Raw genomic sequence first — 22,047 nt, forward strand, 5'->3', positions numbered from 1 at the left:
AGGAGACCTCTAAAAGCCACTTACCTCCAACCTCCCATTAGAGGGGGATATTTTAATAATCAAATGACATTAAACACAAGCAACTTCTTTTGTGCCATCCTTAGGAAGCAGCTACTGCTCTTCTGTATTGGGATATTTGCCATAATAGCCTTGCATTTATCTAATGCTATCTGCTTTCCTAACTTGGAATAACCACAGATTTCCTTAATATCAAAAAAACAGACACAATAATAGAAGGGCTAGCAGTTTCCAGAGAATGATTTTCTATCACGTTAAACACCGAATAATCGTAGGGCTCTGAGGTTCCACATTCAGGAATCAGATGGAACAAATGAATCTCATGAGCACAGAAGCAAGAAAATATTCTAAGTTTGGCAAACAAAATTTCTCCTCTTATGAAATCTTTATTTTAATTTAAACAACAGAAGGGTGATTTATGCCACTAATTCTATCTGGGTAGAAATCCAAAGAAACCAGACAAAGGGCTTGGGGAAAGTACCCCACTAACAGGGCAACAGTATATACAGCAGGGACACTGCTGCAGGTGTCACTGTTCTTGGCATGGTTACAGTTTCTAAAAGGCAGTTCTGAAATAGAATAAAAGTTAGGAGAGGAAAAAAAAAAGTTAGGAGAGGCCACATGGAGGAGGAAATAGAACTGAAAAATAGAGGACTTGATTTAAACACCACTTCTTCCCTAATTCCAGACACGGATCTCTGGAACAGCCCAGTCCCACAGAATCTGCACGTGGACATGGCAAGAGCATTTGGAATGTCAAATGTATATTTGTGTATAGGTTAATGGCACAAGCAAAGGAAATAAGGAAACAACCATATCTTGTCTAGATTTCTAACGGATATACCCAATTGCTAAGAGAGGGTTTTTTTAATCGCAAGGAATTTCATTTTTTTTCCAGTAGATCTCTTGGTATGCCCAACTTGGATTCAAAGTTTCTGACTTCTGTGAATCGATGTTAGAGCTTTATTATTTTAACTTTTTAAAAGAGGCTATTAGAATACTTTGAAGAATTGACTCAATATACACTCTTGACTCAAAAGGGTTAATGAAGGGTCCTGAGTAATTTCTAGAAGCTGCCTGGTTATTAAGAGATCCTGGCACTTGTTTGAGTGTATCGATTCTTACATTGTGCAACTGGCATACACCTGGAGGTCTCCCTTAAGGAGAACAAACATCACCAACAGTGACACCTGGCTCAGTTGGTTAAGCATCTGACTATTGATTTTGCCTCAGGTCATCTCTGCACTTGTTCTGAGTCTTGAGTCTGCTTCTCCTGGTCCCTCTGCCCCTCTCCCTGTATGTGTGGATTCTCTCCTCCATAAATGAATGAATGAATAAAATCTTCCAAAAAAAGAGAACAAGCATTGAAACAGTCCTATCTAATCTCAAGTCCTATATAACCTACATAACCTCACAGTATGCAAATGTTACATTCTGGATGGGTTACATTTATTTTTTCTTATTCCCTCTCTACCCTGACACATATACATACTCATGCACACAGATGCACATGCATGTACCATGGCTAATCTGGCAGGTATGTGATAAAGTAGTTCTTTTTTTTTAAGATTTTATTTATTTATTCATGAGACACACATACAGAGAGAGAGAGAGAGAGAGAGGCAGAGACACAGGCAGAGGGAGAAGTAGACTCCATGCAGGGAGCCCGATGCGGGACTCGATCCCAGGACTCCAGGATAATGCCCTGGGCCAAAGGCAGACGCTCAACCACTGAAGCCACCCAGGAGTCCCATGATAAAGTAGTTCTACATGATCAGATGGGATATTCAGTAAGGAGATAATTTGGTTATGTGATAAATTTTAATAAATTATCAAAAAAATCTGCATAGAAACATGGTTTAAAATAAACATAATGGTGAAACCTCAACTTTGATTTCTAAAAGTACTCTTTAGAACATTCTTCAAAAACTAAAGCCAATTATAGCTGGAAAATGAAATGTATACAATGGATTGTAAACCTGCCCACAAAAATGGTTAAAATTAAACTAACAACACCAAATGATGGTGTGCAAGGGGAGCAACAGAAATTCTCACAGGTTTTTGGTGGGAGTATAGAAAGATACAACCAATTTGGAAAAAGGTGTGGCAGTGTCTTGTAAAGTTGTTATGTTTTAGTTTTGAAACTAAACATTCGCCTACCCTATAAACCAGCCAATTCTTTTTTTTTTTGCAAGAGCAACAAAAACATGTCCAAAGAACAACTGTATAAAAATGTTCATAGAAACTATATTTACAATGCCCCAAAACCGGAAATAACTTGTAGATCTATTAATAGGAGAATGGATATACTGTAGGATATTCACCCAGTGGAATACTATTCAGCAATGTATTGATACAAGCAACAGATGGATGTATCGCAAAAAAAAAAAAAGTTACGGCAAAGAAAGGAGCCAGTGTACATACTGTATGATTCCACTTAGTTCTATGATAGGCAAGAAAGTGTCCATAGTGGAAAAAATCTGAACAGTGGTTGCCCCTAAGGCATAGAGGCAGAGATTTATTGGAGGCGGCATGAAGGAACTCTCTGAAATGATGGTAATATTCTGTATCATGATGGGATTTGCACAGGTATAAGCATATGTCAACACAAGATCGGTATATTTCCTTATATGTAAATTTTCCTTTGGGAGAAATCTAATGTTGAATACTAATTAATGACACGAATGCTGCTGTATTTGGAGGAAAGGGCACTGATATTTGAAATGTACTTTAAAATGCATAAAAAAATAAGATGGATTAATCGATGGACTGATAGGTAATAAAACAAGTACAGTAAAATGGTAATTGTAGAATCTAAATGGTGAGTATGAGTAAAATTCTTTCCATTTTTTTTTTGTATGGCTAAACATTTTCATGAAATAAACTAGAAAAAATCTGTTATACTTCCATAATAGCATCATTTAAAAATGTATTTTCAGGATCATTGTGTAAGCAAAAAGGAACGAAGAAAGTTTTTTTTCAAAGAGTGAAAAAGATTAAACTTGTGCAAGTAAATTCAAATGCCAAATAAATACTGGTATTTCACACTTACTTCAGAGTGAATGAATAAAGCCCTCACTTGATGCCATAAGAACAAGGGCCTCTCATTATGCTCTATGGATCCAAATATACCTGAACAACTGTTTTACAAATAACCACATCCTTCCACCTCCATCTCTCCAGTTGTTGGGCCCTAACAAGTTTCTCTTGCTATATAAACTGTCTGCCAAATACTAATGGGCTCTGAACACAAGCCAGAAGATTCCCCCAAGCTCAGCTGGGTGTAACACCAAATCCCACCCTGCTCGACAGGACCTCCCTCAAAAACTCAGGAGTTACTTGTATGAGATCCTTATCACTTCTACACATCTGGACCCCACACAACACGAAGCACAGAGCTTGGCTCTTAGGAGCTGCTCAGTAAATAACCGTTCAAGGTTGGTTTCCATGGTTCAAAGGCAAACAGGGACCACACAAGGGAGTAGATTCGTCTTTCTTTGTAAAAACGACCAGGCCCATGAAGAACCCTTTATTTGTATTGGAAAAATGCAATAGGATCAAAATTGTGTGAAATTATGATCTAATCCTCCAAATCTTATGATGGCAGCACAATCTGAGGATACAGACAGTCGGCTGAGTGTCACAGAGTGGACTCCGCCACTTAACTGTGGGACTTTGGGCCAACAGTTTAACTTTTTGCATCTTACTATCTCACTTTTCTATAAAATGAGGTTGATATTTACACTTCATGGGAGTGATATGAAGATTAAAAAAGATAATCCACTGAGGATGTAGCCTCATGTCTGGCAGGTAATAAGCACCCAGTGCATGTTAGCTATTCATTATTAGTATTTTTCACGTCTCTGTGAATGAAGTAGAGCATGCCTGCCACGTTCACACTGATTTAATTTATAATACAGGTATCATAAATATATACCATTTGCTGAATTCAATAAATCACAGTTACAGAAATAAATTTCATTTTCAGGTTCTCAGCATCACAATGCAAAAACTAGGGACTACATTAAGCATCATGGTTGGTATCCCATAAGCCGTCCTAGGATCTCCTTGTACACGAGTCTGTCTGACTTAGAAGGTCTCAGGGCAGCAAAGGATGGAGAAGTTACTTGTCCAGAGCCCTTTGTGGAACTTGCCAAGAGAAGATGTTCTGCTATCCACCTTCCCATTTTCGTCGACCTCTACGGCAGGGAAACCTGCCTTCCTATCCTCTGTGGCCATTGTCCCATCATCCACATTACGGCTGTGGCAGGCAGGAGGAGGCCCCAGAGGAAGTCTACACCCGTACCCCTGGAACTTGTGAATATGTTATGTTAAATGGCAAAAGGACTGCAGAGGTGATCAAGGTTACAGACTTTATGATAGAGAAATTTTCCTGGATTATCTGGAGGGCTCAATCTAATCACATGAGCCCCTTTTATTTATTTAATTAATTTATTTTTTATGTGAGCCCCTTTTAAAAGCAGAGAAGTCGGGATCCCTGGGTGGCGCAGCGGTTTAGCACCTGCCTTTGGCCCAGGGCGCGATCCTGGAGACCCGGGATCGAATCCCACGTCAGGCTCCCGGTGCATGGAGCCTGCTTCTCCCTCTATGTCTCTGCCTCTCTCTCTCTCTCTCTCTCTCTGTGACTATCATAAATAAATAAATAAATTAAAAAAAAAAAAAGCAGAGAAGTCTCTGGCTGTGGTTGGAAAGATGCAGCAGGAGGAGAAGCCTGAGAGAGGTGAGGTATGAAAAGGTCTCTGGGTGCTACTGCTGGCTTAGCCATGGAAGGGGCAGGTGACAGACTGCAGGTGGACTTAAGGAGCAAAGAAAGGCTCCAGCCTGACAGCTGGCAAAGAAAGAGGAACCCTGCCCTGATATCTATCTGCAAGGGACTGAATTTGGACTAGAATTTGAATCAGTTTGGAGGCAAATTCTTCCCCCGAGCTTCCAAAATGGACTGGGGTGCAAAGGACACACACCACCACTACACCCAGGAGCTACCAGGGTAAAGAGGAGGAGCAAGCACCTCATCCACTGAGGCTATGCAACCGATTATTGTTTTAAAATCAGAATCTTGGGGATCCCTGGGTGGTGCAGCGGTTTAGCGCCTGCCTTTGGCCCAGGGCGCGATCCTGGAGACCCGGGATCGAATCCCACGTCGGGCTCCCGGTGCATGGAGCCTGCTTCTCCCTCTGCCTGTGTCTCTGCTCTCTCTCTCTCTCTCTCTCTCTCTCTCGTGTGTGTGACTATCATAAATAAATAAAAATTAAAAAAAAATAAAAAAAAATAAAATCAGAATCTTGGGGTGCCTGGATGGCTTAATCAGTGAAGTGTCTGCCTTCAGCTCAGGTCATGATCCTGGGGTCCTGGGATCGAGCCCAGCAAGGGGCTCCCTGCTCAGCAGGGAGTCTGCTTCTCCCTCTCCCTCTATCTGCTGCTCTCCCTGCTTATGCTCTTTTTTTCCTGTCAAATAGATAAATGAAATCTTTTTAAAAGTTATATCAGAGGGTCCCTGGATAGCTCAGTCAATTGAGTGTCCAACTCTTGATTTCAGATCAGGTCATGATCTTGGGGTCATGAGTTTGAGCCCTGCATCTGGCTCTGTGCTGAATGTGGAGCCTACTTGGGATTTTCTCTCTTCCTCTGCCCCTCCCTGCTTGTGCACACTTTCTCTCTTTAAAAATAAAGTGAAACAAAAATCTTCACAAATATTTTACATTAGAAAGCTTTCCCTCAATACAAATTCAGTAATTCTTCCATTCAAATTCTGAGCTCAAAAAAAGTACAGTGAAGCAAAGGAAATACTCATCTGACTTGGAAATAATTAACTTTTCTCATGAAACTCACATTTCCTTGTCCTTATGAGGTGCAGTTAAAGCAAAACAAATAAAATGATAAAATCATCTTTTATAAACTCAACACTCACTTCAAAGGTATCTTTCGCTATGGCAGTTTTCCCTGTACCACTTGCACCTTCCCACAAATCCAAAAGACCTTGCCAGTGTTCACATTTGAGTATGTGTTTATGTGTTTTACATAAAATGAAGGGTTCAAAATAATTGAACATATTAGATCTATATTTAATCATCTTATCTCCCGATTCAACTTACTCCCCTTCTCTTTTCTCCCAGCCCCTCAGGTCTGAATCCTATACCCTTGCTTGGGGTCAATGTCCAGAGAACCCATCAGCTGCTATTCTGGGGCCTGTCCAAATGTCATGGAACTTCCCTGTCTCAGCTACACTGAACCTCTTTGTTCCCAATGAGATCGAAACTGCAGGAGGTCAAGCGGTTTTTGCTCTTGCTGTGTTGCCCCACAGGTGCACGGTCCAGGTGTTTCACTCCACTCTCCCTCTGAACCAGGGCCCAGGGCCGAGAGTGGGTGGGGTCATCTGCCTAAGACAGGCACAGATATTATAGGTGGTGTGCTGAGCCCGAGACAGCGTCTGCTGAGCCCCTGAGACAGCGCCTGGGAGGCCAGTCCAATTTTGGGGGGAAAGATTCATCTTTTCATCATATAAAGGCATTGGGAGGCCTACAGTGATATTTGATCACAAGGTTCTTTTACCTCATTTAGTTACCAAGAGATATGTTTTAATAAAAATTAGGCCAAAATTTAAAAGCAACCAACATTTCTGGGGTACTTGGATGGCTCAGGTGGTTAAGAGTCTGACTCTGTCTTCTTTTTTTAAAGATTTATTTGAGAGAGAGGGAGAGAGAGAGCACGTGCTTGTGCATGTGCAAGTGGAGAGAGGGGCAGACACGGAGGGAAAGGAAGAGGGAAAGAATTCAAAGCAGATTCCCTGGCTTGGATCTCACAACCCTGAGATCAAGCCCCAAGTTAGGCTTGGCACTAAGTGTGGAGCCTGCTTGAGATTCTCTCTCCCTCACCTCTGCCCATCCCCTGCTCACTCATGTGTATGAGTGCTCTCTAAATAAATAAATAAACAAACAGGCAGGGGTTGGGGGGTGTCCATATTCTCCCTGTAGGTATGGCTAATCCCAACTCTAGAAGGTTGGATGCACTCTGTTTACAAACAAATCACAGCCTCCTGAGTTCATCTGGAAAAAAAAAGTTGTTTGGTAATAGTGATGGGGGAGGTCCTTAATGCACTCCCCAAGGATTCTCTCAACATGGCTCCCATTTGGCAGGATTTTGTTAAAAAGATGCAAAAATTCCATGCACTTCTCCAAATGTTATCTTCAGCAGTTCTGGTGCCCCAGAATGGTCCACTGCCACTGTACCTATCTGGGTGCCCATTTCTTTTTGTAGTTCTTGGGGGTCAGTATCTGTATCAGTTTCCTATTGCTACCATAACAAATTACCACAACTCAGTGGCTTAAAACAACATAATTTTATTGTCTTACAGTTCTATAGGTTGGAAGCCCAAACAGTATCGGCTGGGCTACAATGAAGATTGCCAGCAAGATAGCATTTCTTCTGGCCATTGTGGGGGAGAATCCATTTCCTTGTCTTTTCCAGCTTCCAGAGGCTGCCTGTATTCCACGGCACATGGTGCTTCATCCATCCTCACAGCCAGCAGTAAAAATATCTTGTCTCTGTGACACTGACCCTCTGCTTCTATGGTCACATCTCCATCTCTATGATCTCCCCACCTCGCTCTTGTTAGAATCCTTGTGATTATATTGGGCCTACCTGGAAAATCCAGGATAATCTTCCCATCAGAAGATCCTTAACGAGCTCTACAAAGTGTCTCTTGCCATGTAACTAATATATCCACAGGTTCCAGGGTTTAGGACGCGTACATCTCTAGGGATCATTCTTCTGCCTTCCAAAGGGTCCATGTGATGAGAAAGTGCCATGAGCTCAGGTCACCTTAATTCTCTTGGCCTGAGTTTGACCTCAAGGTTCCTTCTGTACTTCATAAATGCATCTATCTTGATCTAAAGATATCTACATACATAAAAATAAATAAAAAAATAAAGATATCTACATAAATGTGCCATATAAATACGCCTGTAATGCTACTGACTGTGTGGACTACAAGGTGGATAAGTGATCTTAGGAGATACCCAGATTTTGAGTCTGGTTAATAGACAACTTTGGGTATGCTAGGTTCCATGTTGAAAGATGAGGAGTTGGGGGCAGACTCGGTGCACTGCAAGGGAGAGGTTTAGTAGCATGTTGGAAAAAAAGAAATAGAGCTAAGACATCATGTCAAGGCAAGAAAGAGAAAAAATGGAATCATCCACATAAAAGGACTTCATTACTGGAATCTGTGTGGATTAATAAATTCTGTAAAGAGTAACTGAAAGAAAAAAAAAAAGAGCAAAAGTTTGCTGCCTGACTTGAATCCAGGAGGAAGAGGAGCTGGCGAAGAAATCATTTCAAATGGAGGCTTGACCAGAGGAAGGGAGAATCACCCGAAACATGCTGACATAACTGCTTTTAGGGAACTTATTATGAAGTCTTTCTAAAGTTGTGAATTGCCTCAAATTTTGCCTATTTGCAAGTTTGACTTTACGAAAACAATAGCTTTTTTAATGTAGGGCATAGTATTGGGTCACACTGTAGAATTTCTTTAAAAACAATTATTTCATACAATTAACTGGTCTACTTACAGGGCTAAAGCTTAATTTTAAAAATCCATTTCTGGGTGCCTACTTGGAGGAGTGAGCAACTCCTGAGCTTGGGGTTGTGGGTTCAAGCTCCACACTGGGTGTAGAAATTAAGAAAAATAAAGAAACTTAAAAAAAAATTTAAAATACACTAAGTTCCATGTTTGGTGGAAATGAATGATTTAGCCAGGGCTGAGGTCTTTAAAAAGTCCTTAAATTAAATTCAGTGAAATCAAATGAAAATGACTTGTTCACAATTATTTCTTTGTAACTTTATCAAACTGTAATAGCATTATTTGGGTACGTGATAATTTCCATTAGACAGGTTGCACAAAAAAGTACAGGAGGTATTCTTCCATTTAGATTTCTGAGAAATTTTTATACAGTTTTTCTTTCAATAGTATTATATATGCCTATGTTTCATCTAACTTATTTTCATGTGACTTCTTAGTGTGTAGTATTCATTAAATTATTAAATGCGTATTTCCCAACTACAATAAAAATGTGCAGTTAGATTTACAGAGGTATCAGTAATTTTTTTTACAGTGAAGAGTTAACTGAAACTTAACAGGTACTTTCACTTGCAAGCTCAGTTTAGAAATCTATACAGTATTTTCCCTTTTTTGGTTAGAGTGTTAAGCAAATAAGCTGTAAGTTACAAAATGTTATAGGAAAAGTACAAACAGGATACAAAAATAACTCATAAAGTCATTTCCACGCCTTTGCCAGAAATCACCTAGATTTTTCTGTTGCTTTTGCAAAGTTCCCACACCTGGTGTGCAATAAAGCCCAGTGGCCTCTGCAAGTCCAAGTACTATACTATAGTTTCCCAGGATGTGAGCCCATGAATTTAATTTAGATGTTATGTTCTTAACATAACAGCAGCATAAGTCATGTTTGCCGGATGATCCTCCTGATGTCTTACATTGCTTCGTGGTCTTTCTTGGTGTTCTAATAACTGAAATTTGAATTTGGCAAAGAATAGACCTCTCAGAGAGAAGAAAGACAGCCAACCATTCACCTCAAATGTTATGACAGATTGTAGCTTTTCTGAGATGAACATAAAGTTAGCACATCATTGCAAAATACCTTTCTATTAGATACTGAGCAGCAAACTGAAGATCATACAATTTAAGTCTGAGCATGAAGTCCTTAACCTAGCTCTGACCTTTCTTTTGGCAAGCAAAAACAGTGCTGGGCTTCAAAACTACGTCTCTATGGAGTGCATCTGCACAGCTTACTGCGCTTCAAGGCGTGCTCCCTCTAGTAAGCCAGCCGCAATGCACAGTTGTCCAAGAGGTGAAAAAAATAAACAATAGCCAGTACTTCTGAATAAGCCTCTTTTTTTCCTCAGGAAAAAAATAGATGCCATAAACACTATGGAGAAACTTAGATGAAAACAATAAAAGCATGCAACCATATTCTAGAGCTAGTTCAAATTCATGATTAGCAAAGCAAAACTTCACTTTGACAACTGTTGCCAATGAAATCCCTTTGCTGGGTCAAAGCAGCTACGGTGAGAAGAATCTGAAGCCAAACTTTAAATTCTATCTTGAATATATGAAGAACAAAGCAATGCCAAGAAATTTTGCAGATGTTCATTTCCTTAGGTGAAGTAATAAAGACTCATTTAATAAAGAAGGTGTCATTTACTCCCACGGATGTTACTGCAACAGTATACAGTATATATCTGTGTGTTCCAGGTTTTTAAGATAGTTTTGCCTAAGCCATTTCTAAACTCTGTTGGTATATGAGGTATGTGTACAATACATGTTCAAAGTATGATTCAAGTAACCATTTCTACAATAAATGCAAAACTCTTATAAGTTAGGTTTTGGAGAAGGTAAACAGTGAAGTTTTCCTCTAAAAAAAATGCATCATGTTGCACTATAATTTATGTATTAGCGGTCTTCAATCCTTCACTCGTTCAGCCCTACCTAAACACCAACTATGCACAAAACAATCTACAACCTGCTGTGGAATCGCAGAGTGAAATCAGATGTAGCATTTTCCTTCCTTGTGTATGTGATCTAGAAGAGAAGAGGTGAATTTAAAAACTACATTACAAGTTGGGTGTCAAGATGGTTCGAAGAAATCAGTTGGGGGAAAGGGACCTGCCAATGTCAAAGGAGCAACTGTCCGTTTTCTTAAAAATGGCCCTCACTGAAGGGCACTTGGGTGGCACAGTCAGTTAAGTGACTGACTCTTGGTTTCAGCTCAGGTCCTGATCAGGGTCATGGGATCGAGCCCCTCCTTGGGGTCTGTGACACCTGGCTTGGGCCACTGTGCTCAGTGCATAGTCTGCCCTTCCCCCAAGCCCTGCACATCCTCTCTCTCTAAAATAAATAAATCTTTTTTAAGAAAAAAAAAAAAAAGGTCCTAGTGCAAAACCTAGATGACGGATAGTGAGACCATGACTTCTGGTGGAGCTCCTGGGCTCAACACTCTAATAAGCCATCCTACTCAATCAAGGCAGTAATCCTGGGGGAAAAACATTCCAAGACACTTGGTCTCCCACTCAAGCCATACCATGTACTAAGACACTCCAAAACATGGTATAAATATCCCCACTAGCTGGCTATTTCTCACGCACCTCATAGAAAATTCCATTTCTGAGAGTTTAGTTACCCAATCTGATTTTCAGCAGTAAGATTTCTGTAAAGTGTGGTCTCCAACCTAAACCTAGCAGGTTTTGTTCATGACTTTTTTTTTTTTCCAATGGAGGCCATGCCTTCCTCTATTCTATAAGGGCATGAACTTAATGTTTCTATATATTCATATTTCAAGTGCAAAACACTCAATCTGTTCTTTGGAATTAATGGCCTCGTTGAAACACAAATATCATATTCATTAAAATAGCTGATTCAAAGAGCGGTAGGGTATTAATGAAAGAGGCTACAATTCTACACCGATGAGCTAATCTTCTAAACATTCATTTCCTACCGAAGAGACATATGGGTCTTTTTTGTACCTTGTCCATGCCCCCTTTTCCACAATATACATTACTAAATTTATACACAGTTCATAACAGCCCTTCTCTATCACAGCTATAGAAAAAGCAACGCATGAAGGAGACGCCAGCAAATGATAACAGCAAGTGACGACGAGGAAAACCTTTAATTCAACATGTAGGTAACAAGCTAAACCCAGCCGTCTACGGGTAGAAGCCTCCTTGCCTGTCACAACATCACGGGTGGAAGTCCACCCAGGGTTCTCTGCTCCCAGGCAATCTAGGCTCTGGATATTTCTAACACAGGGGGAGGACGTTAGCTGAAGAAAAGGGGGGAAGTCAGGGTCTGTGCAAGGCGATGGTGTGCTCCTCCTTCATACCTTCCACAGGGCCCGACCCTACAGGGCATGCATGCATCCTTCGGCCCGGGAATAGGGGAATGGGCACCGGCCAGGAGCCCGGGGGCGGGGGGGGGGGGAGGCAGAGGTCTACAGTGCTGCAGGGGGACAGTCTCTGGGGAGCCCCGGGGGGCCCGAGGGAGGCCCGACTGCGATGTCCAGGGTGGATGCGGATGCTCAGCTGCCGCGGCCTCATTCACCCTTTTGAAAAGGCAGGCAACGGAGCACTCCATTCTGTCCCCACACACGCGTGCAAAGGCAGCTCCTGGGTACCCCCCTCAAGAAATCCTTATTTTAAAAACAAAAGACAGGCTTGTGGCCATTCTCAGAGGCGGCCCCATGACACCCAGGTCTGGAAAGCAGATCTGCAGAGGCCAAAGATTAGACAAAAGGCATGAGCCGGCGACAGACAGACCCAGTGATGTTTTTTTTTTTTTTTTTTTTTTCTGAAAGTCCTCAAGGCCTCCCAGTTCTAATTCCGTGTCCCCCTTCTCGGGGACGATTCCTGGGGGCGCCGCGCAAATCCCTTGAGGCCTGGGGAGGACGTCGGACAGGGAGGCAGAGGAGACCCCGAAACTTTCCCAAACTGCGGCAGGCTGGCGGCGGGCAGCGGCCGCGGACCTCGGGCTCCGGGGGGCACCCCGGAGGCGGCGGCCGGCCACCCCCCTCCAGCGCCGCCGCCAAAGGGCCGAATTCGGCCCCCGCCCTGCCCCGGGTCTCCAGGACCGCGGCCCCGAGGGCGCAGCGGGCGGCGGCGGCGACGACCCCGGGGCAGCCCCCGGTCGCCCCAGGGCGAGGGCGAGGGCGAGGGCAAGGACGGAGTCTCGCGCCCGGGTCGCGGCCGAAGGGCAAGGCCCCCCCGGGCGGCTGCAGGCGGGGCCGCGCGCTCCCCTCGCCGCCGCCCCCGCGGGAGCCCCCCGCGCCCGCGCCCTGCGCCCCGCGCCCCGCGCCCCCCGGCGGTGCCGCCCCCTCGGGAGCGCGGCGCGGGGGCTGCAGGCGGGCGGCCCCGCTGCGGCTCGGGCTGGGGCTGGGGCTGGGGCTGGAGCTGGGGCTCGGGCCGGGGCCGGGCGGCCGCGACACAATGCGGCCCGGGAGGCCGCCGCCGCCGCCGCCGCCGCCGCCGAGGCCCGCGGCCGACACAAAGCCCCGCGGCCGCCGCCGCGCACCCACCTTGGGCTCCGGCGCCGGGCTCCCGCGGCGCCTTGGTCCCCGCCGTCCAGACGTCGCAGCCCAGCAGGCAGAGCAGCAGCGCCGCCGACCTGCTCATCTCCGCGCCGCGGGGCCCCGGGCGGCTCGGCTCGCCCACCACCGGGACGGAGCGGCGCGTCAGGGGCGGCCGGGCGCCGCGCCTCCCTCCATGGCGCTGGCTCCGCGCGCGCCGGCCGCCGCCCGATTGGCCCGGCCCCGCCGCCGCCGCCGCCGCCGCCGCCGCCGCTCCCGCCTCCGCGCGCCCCGGCGGGCTTCCCCGGAGAGCCGCGGCCGCCGCTCCGCCGGCGCCTTAACCCCTTCGCGCCTCCCGCCCCGCCCGCGGGCCGCGCCCGGGCCCCGCCGTGGTGCCACCTGGCGGCCGCCGGGCGGCGCGGGGAGGGGGCGGCGCGCCCACGAGCCCCGCGCCCACGGCCCCGCGCCCACGGCCCCGCGCCCACGAGCCCCCCTCCGCTCGCCCGCGCGCCCTCGAGCCGGCCCTGTGGCCCCGGGGCCGCCCCCCCCCACCCCCACCCCACCCCGCGCCCACGAGCCCCCCGCGGCGACGCCCCTCCGCTCCGCCCGCGCGCCCCCCACCCCGCGCCCCGAGGCTTTGGACGGAAAAAACAACAACAACAACAACAACAACACCTGCATTCCGGGGCTGAGGCCCTCGCACCTGTTAACAGAGCGGCCTCAGGACGCATTTGTGTCGCGGGGCGTGGCCTGCCTCAGTTTCCTCGGCACAACGTCACCTGCGGCGACTCAGCTCCCCAAGACTGACAGACACACCCAGTGCTGAGGGTCAGCGGAGTCAGTCTCTCGCCCCTATAAACTGTGGGAGGCCCTCCGTGCCTCAGTGTGCGGGCGGGCGGACGGCTCCAGGGACGGCTCCAGCCTTGTGCTAGGCTATTTCTAGAAGGTCAGGGTGGGGAAGAAATTTATGCGGCCGGGGCCTAGATGCTTCCCCCGCCCCCACCTTTTGTCGTCGCAATATATGATCTAAGAGATCTGCGGGGTTATCCCCATTTACAGATTAGAAAATAGAGGCCAAGGAGGGGTAAGAATCTGTCCAAAGCCCATACTGGTCAGTGGCAGAGCCAAGGCTGAAATAAAATAATCAGTCTGGCCCTCAGGTTAAAGCTCCTCGCAAGGGGGTCCCTGGGTGGCTCAGCCGTTCAGGGCCTGCTTCCGCCCAGGATATGGTCCTGGGGACCCAGTATCAGGTCCTGCATCAGGCTCCCTGCATGGAGCCTGCTTCCCCCTCTGCCTCTTCCCCCACCCGTGTCTCTCATGAATAAATTTTAAAAAAATGTTTTTTTCTTTAAAAAGCTCCTTGCAAGATCCTGGGTATGGGTACACCCACCCCATCCCCACCCCAATTTCCCTGTTTCAGGTGGCGCCTATCTATATGCCTTCCTCCTTGCAGCCTTCCTGTTCTCCTGACTGTCCACCCCCCATCTCCCAACCAGCACTGCAGTGACCTTCAGACCTCTGTGGGGCACCAGGCTCTAAGGAGATCCACACGAGTCTCACTGTCTGCCCAGTGCTGCCTCCAGAACACCAGGCCAGAGGAGGGTTATTTCTGTAATTTTATTAATTGGGCATTAAGGCATGGCAGGCAGTGTACCAAAAAGAGAATGAAGGATGGCACTTGCCCAGTTGGCTTGTGATAGACAAATCATTGTGAGACACAATGAAAACGAGGAGGTGGAGAAGCCCACATGGGTTTTATTGTCACCCTTAGGACCAATGCTACAATTAGTGCAAATTGCACACCTGCACAGGGTGGCAGGTAGTCAGGAAGGCAGAAAGAAAACCTGCAATTAAGGATGGCCTGATCCCTCCTCCTTCTGACTCCCAGAGTCAAAGCCTTAGGGTTGTTCCAGGGTCCACCTCAGAGCCGGAGCAGGGAAGCGACTGGAATGACAGTTCAGCTCAGCCTTCAACTGCAGCTTAGTCACCAGCCTGCGGGAGCCCAGAGCCCAAGCCCGTTAGATTGCTGGGTAGAGCATGGCTTCATGCAGCAGGGCAGTTCTGAAGCTTTCAGGTCACTGTCTTGGGTAGGGGGATGCTTCTAAGAGATGTAGCACCAAGCCCCATCCTGGTTGAAACTTCCCACTTCAAGTATCTTGAGGATATGCCTTGACCAGCCTGAGCCAAAACTAAACAAACGAGGCACATTACCCAGGCTATTAGATCACCTGGGACTTCTAAAAAAAAATCACAGGAGCTGAAGTCTGATGAGGGAATGAAGGAAAGTATTATGGGGGGGGGGGAGGTTTCCTCATATATGCTGCTCTCACTTATAACAATTTACTTGGGTAGTATTAGGATTCCCAGATTATAGATGAACAAACTGAAGCTCAGTGACAAATAATTTGCTCAAAGTATCCAGCTCTGATGATAGCAAACTCAAATTCCCTATAGGAATGTTACCTCCAAGAATGAGTTTCATGCAAATGATTCAAATTACCTCCTGCTGTGTCCAAATGGGGTTTTTTTTTAAAGATTTTTTATTTATTTGAGAGAGAGAGAAAGAGAGCATGAGCATGGGCAGGGGGAAGGGCAGAGGAAGAAGGAGAAGCCGACTCTCTGCTGAGCAGGGTGCCCCATGTGGGGCTGGATCCTAGGACTCCAGGATCTTGACCTGAGCCGAAGGCAGGTGCTTAACGGATTGAGCCACCCAGGCGACCCCCAAATGGTTTTAAAATCTGCTGTAATCCCAGTAATGTCTGAATCTAGTTAATGGTATCCAGGGAATAATACGGTGCCAGTGTCAATCTCCTGGTTTGATAATGTACTATAGTTATATAAGATGTTACATTCAGATTGCTGGGGGACGCTGGGTGCAGGCTGCAACTAGACCTGTCTGTAGTATTTTTATATTTTCTTGTGAGTTATAATTATCCCAAAATTAAAAGTTAAAAAGAAATCTGTACTATGCCATCTTTTCCTGAGCTTTATTATTCCCTTAAAACATTGGTGTTTCTGATCCTAGTATAGACTAGATCTTTGAAGAGTGGGACAAGTCTTGGAGCACCTGGGTGGCTCGATGGTTAAGCGTGTGCCTTGTGCTCAGGTCATGATCTCCAGATCTTGGGATCAAGTCCCATGTCTGGCCCCCAGTTCAAGGGGAAGTCTGCTTCTCCCTCTTCCTCTGCCTCTCCCCTTGCTCATGTTCTCTCTGTGTCGGTCTCTCTCAAATGAATAAGTAAAAAATCTTTAAAAAATAAAAAAAAAAGTGGGGGAAGTTTTAGTAAACACTAAGTGGTTCGTCAAGTCACGTTTGAGTCACATTCATGAGCGTGGATGCTCGGGTATAATGGTTGGTGTTATTGTGCAAGAAAATTTCTGTGGATGACATAGCACTTTAGAAGTTTATGCACCTTTACAGGAACACTGAGGCTTGAATAAACAGTTTCAGAAATACCACCCCCGATTTTGTGAAGCATGAAGAAGATGTTTTGCACAGTGTACCCTGATAAGCCTGTCTCAAACCACAAAGAGAACTGGGACCCCCAAGAGCATTCCCCTATTACTTGGATGTTTTCAGTTACTCAGGTGGGAGGCTAAGGAGCACAGATTCTGCTAAATCACATAATTAATCACATTTACATATCAACTGCCTGGAATTATGTAAGAGTTAAATAATCACACTTTTTCCTCTACTGGAATAAAAGAATATGGTTTACCTTGCCTCGTTTTCTAATGATCAGATTCCCACTTAGTAACTATGGGGAAGAAAATCACTGCTTGAGAGGGAGTGTTTGCAGAACAATGGAAATTAGGAGTGTTCTTTCCTTCTAGAACTTTTCCTGTTGCTCTTATTAAAATCTCACATTGTTTGACTAGAGATGAATTATGACTGTACTTATTTGAAATTGCTCAGAAGTTGCCTGACTGCAGCATTTGATTCCAATTTTCCAGTCCTCTGCCAAAAGCAGTGATGCTATATGCAGAACTTTTCCTGTCTGAATTTTCCAGAGACCTTGATTTCAGAGGCTCTGTGTCAAGGTTTCTTAGCCCCAGATTATTTATTCTATTGAAATCTTTCCTGATGTTGGTGCCCATGCGGTGGAATTTTAATTGTCTGAGTTTGCTTCAAGAGGCATCGTCCTACCTTCTCTCCTTTCTCCTCCTGTGCCACCCCCTGCCCCACATCGGCCCCGAGTAAGAAACTGCCTGTGAACAAACACTGATTATGAGGTTTGTACAGATCAGGAAGTGTGTCATGGACATTCTGACTTCTGTTTGGTGATGCTTTTATTAAAGTTAGATAAAATGTAGCCATGGGTGGAAATTGCAAGGGCTCAGCATTTTTTTTCAGGGCACTTTTGCCATCCATTTGAAAAAGGTGTAAAAATTACTGACTTAACCCCAGCACTCCCCCTTTGCCCTCTTTTTGTGGCTTAGCACCAGTGTATCAAATCCATGTGACTTTCCAACAAGATCTTTCTTTCCGACATGTTTTCTCTCCTACAGCCTCTGTTCTCTCCATGCAGGTTCTCAGCCAGGAGAGGTATCTTATTAAAGAACTAATTCAGTGGATACATATCTGATGTCAGCTTCCTATGAGAAGTTGCAAATGTGCCTTAGCCTACAAGAGAGACTTGCAGATCCCCTGTTCCACTTGGCATGCCCCAGTGGTGACCAAAGGAGTCCAGGACACAGCAATAGGTCTTGACTGTTGGAAAGAATATTTGGAGGCTAGAGGCTGAGAATTCAGTTGCTCAGCAATACATTTGAGGTGAATGCTCTGTTTTGATGAGCCTGCTTCATCAAGGGGAAGGGGAAGTTTCTAGTTCAAGTCTTTGCTGGCCCCCTGAAATACTGTCAGAGACAGGAGAGCTCAAGGTGACTATGAAAGTAAGCTTCCAAATTCTCACTGGAAGACACGTAACTGTGACTATTGGATCTGCCCTCACAGACTTAGAAGGGACATGAAGGAAGGCAGAAAATTTAACAAAATTTTTTTCAGAGAGGGGCACCTGGGTGGCTCAGTGGTTGAGCATGTGCCTTTGGCTCAGGTTGTGATCCCAGGGTCCTGGATCAAGTCCTGCATCTGGCTCCCCACAGGGAACGTGCTTCTCCCTCTGCCTGCGTCTCTGCCTCTCCCTGTGTGTCTCTCATGAATAAATAAATAAAATCTTTAAAAAAAATTTTTTTTCAAAGAAAAAGAGTTTGGGAAAAGATGGGAAGATAATGGAGGAAATGGAGAAGATAATTAGCACGAACTGATTCTTGTTTTGTGGCTCATTCTGTGCCTAAAACAGGGAGGAAGGCATCACTGGGCTTAAGGACCTAAATTCCCCTCCTGTGGGTCAGTGTTCAGGCCAACGCTGTGGGGGGCACGTTTCCTGTCCTTCCCCATCCTCTTCACTTCCCTCTGTTTAATTTTGAAGCTTTTGATCCAAAACTACCTTCGGGGGACATTTCTCACAATGCCCTAATCCTGGCCAATTATTAAGCAAAGGGTTTCTCCCTCCAGCAGTTCCCTTTCTTACAGGCCCCATGGTTGTGGATATGGGGGTGAGGATGGGATTTGTCTGGGCAAATAATACAAGAGGCTGAGATGTGTTAACTTTGAAAGCATATGGCCTTAGGAGATCATTCTCTGTACAAAACAAAAGGATTTGGACGGTTGTACTGGCCTGTAACACCTCTTGAAAGAGGACTTTGTCTGCCTCCATTTTGACCTCAAACTTTCTAGTTGGGTTCTTCTTTCCAGCTTGTCTCTTGGCTCAGCGGGGAGACCCTGAGAGCAAAGCATCCCTATAGGAACTGAAACTACCCCCTCAAGCAACACCCTGCGTGTGATGACTCTCAGGCAGTGATCCATTCGACCTTTACCACCCACCTGCAGGCACCCACCCACCTCTGCCCCACATTTTCCTTATATGGACCTAGAGGTATTCTCGGCACTTTGGAGACAGCCCCCCCCCCTTTTTTAAAGATTTTTATTTATTTATTCATAGAGACACACACACACACACACACACACACACACACACACACACAGAGAGGCAGAGACACAGGCAGAGGGAGAAGCAGGCTCCATGCAGGGAGCCTGACGTGGGATTCAATCTTGGGACTCTGGGATCACGACCTGAGCCTAAGGCAGATGCTCAACCACTGAGCCATCCAGGTGTCCCTGGAGATACTCTTGGAGCTGCTAATGTCTTCCTGGTGTTGACTGCAGTTTAGTTATATTCTTCTGAAATCATTTTAAGAAAGTAAACAAACAAACAATAAGAACAAATAATCAGCTTAACCTCCTAACTTTTCTATTTGGGAAGCACTGGGTGAAAACCAATGGTTTTCTTTAAAAAAAAGAAGAGGCAGAGGGAATCCCTGAGTGGCTCAGCAGTTTAGCGCCTGCCTTTGTTTAGCCCAGGGTGTGATCCTGGGGTCCTGGGGTCGAGTCCCACATTGGGCTCCCTGAATGGATCCTGCTTCTCCCTCTGCCTGTGTCTCTGCCTCTCTCTCTGTGTGTCTCTTGTGAATAAATAAATAAAATACTTTTTAAAAAAAAGGAAGAGGAAGGAAAAAATTATTCCTCCATAGTTCCTGAAAGATCTGGTTTTATGTCCAAATATGAGTCCTTGGTTTCAAAAATGGATATTGTGTCTCAAGTGGCTATTTGTAAGTCAGTGGCATTTCTCACTCAGTGTTAAAAATTCCGGTTGTTAAGCCCTCTGCCCAGTAATGTGTATGAACACAGGGCAAATAGTTCATTCTATTTATGCCTGAACCCTATTTATACTTTTGCTAAAGGAGTATTTATTCCTGAGAGAAGGGAGTAGACAGAGAGAGGTTTTCTATGTGGGGGGCTGTAGTTCTCAGTGCAATGGTTTACTTTTACATGTCAACCTGGTGGGACTAAGGGGTGCCCAGAAAGTGTGACCTACACTGATTCTATCTTGAACAAATCTGCCAGGAGGACAGCCCTGTGCCCTGAAACCTTCTTGAGCAAGCATTGCGGCAACCACCCCCCTGCCCACCATTCTTAATTCTTTCATTTGATTAAGCACATCCTCAGGGCACAGTGTTCCTGAACTGACCAGAAGATATGACAATGACACACAGCTACTACACATTCTCCTCTTAGGTGGGCTCCCAGTAGGTATTCCCTAGGGCTATGAAAGCAGGTCTAAAAGGGATGTGAGATTGGGGCACCTGGGTGGCTCAGGTTAAGCGTCTGCCTTAGGCTCAGGTTATGATTCCCAGGTCCTGGATTGAGCTATGTGTCTGGGCTCCCTGTTCAGCGGGGAGTCTGCTTCTCTCTTTCCCTCTGCCACTCCTCACACTTGTGCTCTCTTTCTCAAATAAACAACTAAAATCTTTTTTTTTTTTTTTTAAGAGTATGCCTTTTATTTTTTTTTATTTTTTTTTTTTTTTTTTTTTTACTTATTTATGATAGTCACAGAGAGAGAGAGAGGCAGAGACACAGGCAGAGGGAGAAGCAGGCTCCATGCACCGGGAGCCCGACGTGGGATTCGATCCCGGATCTCCAGCATCGCGCCCTGGGCCAAAGGCAGGCGCCAAACCGCTGCGCCACCCAGGGATCCCTCTTTTTTTTTTTTTTAAAAAAAAAAAAAAAGATCTCATCTTGTGGCTGCCCAAGACAGGCTATAAGTCTGTAAATCCCCTTAATTAAGTCATTTCTTGTCAAGCTGGACATATTGGTCTTTTTTTTCTTTAGTTTTGTGGCTTCTTTGGCAGGAGGCCCTTTGCCCTTGCATTCCTGTTCAGGGAACACTGATAAATATTATTTCTGGGTGTGTCTGTGAAGGTGTCTCCTAAGAGATTAGCTCCACTGAGCTGGTGAACTGACTAAAGCAGATGATAGAAGAAGCTTTAGAAGACTAAAGCCTTCTCCAGTGTGGGCAGACATCACGAATCCTTTGAGGGCTGGAGGAGAGCAAAAATGTAGAGGAAGGCTGACTATGCTCTCTCTGAGCTGGGATGTCCATCTTCTCCTGTCCTCAGACATTGGCACTCCTGATTCTTGGGCCTTTGGGTTTGGACTGGAACCCTACCTCCAGCTTTCTTGGATAACCAGCTTGTAGCCGGCAGATTGCGGGACTTCTCAGCCTTCATAATTGTGTGAGCCAGTCCCTCACGATAAATGTCTCTATTTCTACCATCTCTAGCTGCTTCTATTTCTTGGAGAACCTTGACTCATGCACTTGGGACCGATGGGTCTCCTACTGATTGGGAAATAAAGAGGTAATAAATTTAAAACTTTGATAACTGTGGTCTGAAATCCAGAGCTTTTCCTTTTTCTGAACAAAGGTTACAGGCTTCATAAGTAAGGGCTCAATTGATAAGAAGAGAAATCTGTTTCACAGATAAGAAAGGGGATATTTATAGCAGGATGCAGGGCCAACCTGAGGTCACCAAACTAGGCTGGGCAAGGCAGGCTACCTTCACAGAGGTGAGGAAGGTCCAAGGGAAGAGTTACCTCTAGGCCTAGCATTGAAAGTTTGGTTGGACAGATCCTCAAAGAGGAGGAAAGGAACCCTGTGGACTCTTATGTGTAGAAACAATTCTGTGTTTAATGTTCCTTCAAAGCACCAGCTTGGTCATATTATCTCCTCAAAGATCATCTAACCACGTTATCCAAAGTATCCTTGTTCCCTCAAGTTATTGAATATCATTTTATTGTCTTTCCAACACCTATCACTTTCTAACATGATCTTTATATTAATGTAGTTACTCAGCTTACTGGCTGTTACCCTCCTCTCGCTAACATATAAGCTCCATTAGAACAGGGCTTTTGTCCAGCTTGCTGCCATATTCCTGGCATCTGGAAAATATGTTTGGCACAGAGTAGGTGCTCCATCATTATTGGCCAAAGTGAAGAATCATGTCTTACCTTGAAGAAATGATTTCTTCCGATTAGTCTAAG

At 45.5% G+C, this 22,047-nt stretch overlaps 1 protein-coding gene across 2 annotated transcripts in view; it reads right to left on the reverse strand.

Moving 5' to 3' along the window:
• Positions 1-13,330, reverse strand: part of FAM171A1 (family with sequence similarity 171 member A1) — a 128,532-nt gene extending 115,202 nt beyond the window's left edge. For both annotated transcript variants that reach the window (XM_055332761.1, XM_055332760.1), the window contains exon 1: positions 13,119-13,330. In XM_055332761.1, the coding sequence (XP_055188736.1) occupies positions 13,119-13,215 (97 nt within the window). In that variant the 5' untranslated portion in view covers positions 13,216-13,330. The remainder of the gene's footprint in view (positions 1-13,118) is intronic.
• Positions 13,331-22,047: the final 8,717 nt, after the last annotated feature.

This window comes from Nyctereutes procyonoides, unplaced genomic scaffold, assembly GCF_905146905.1.
Source record: "Nyctereutes procyonoides isolate TBG_1078 unplaced genomic scaffold, NYPRO_anot_genome, whole genome shotgun sequence".
In the NCBI taxonomy this organism is placed as follows: Eukaryota; Metazoa; Chordata; class Mammalia; order Carnivora; family Canidae; genus Nyctereutes; species Nyctereutes procyonoides.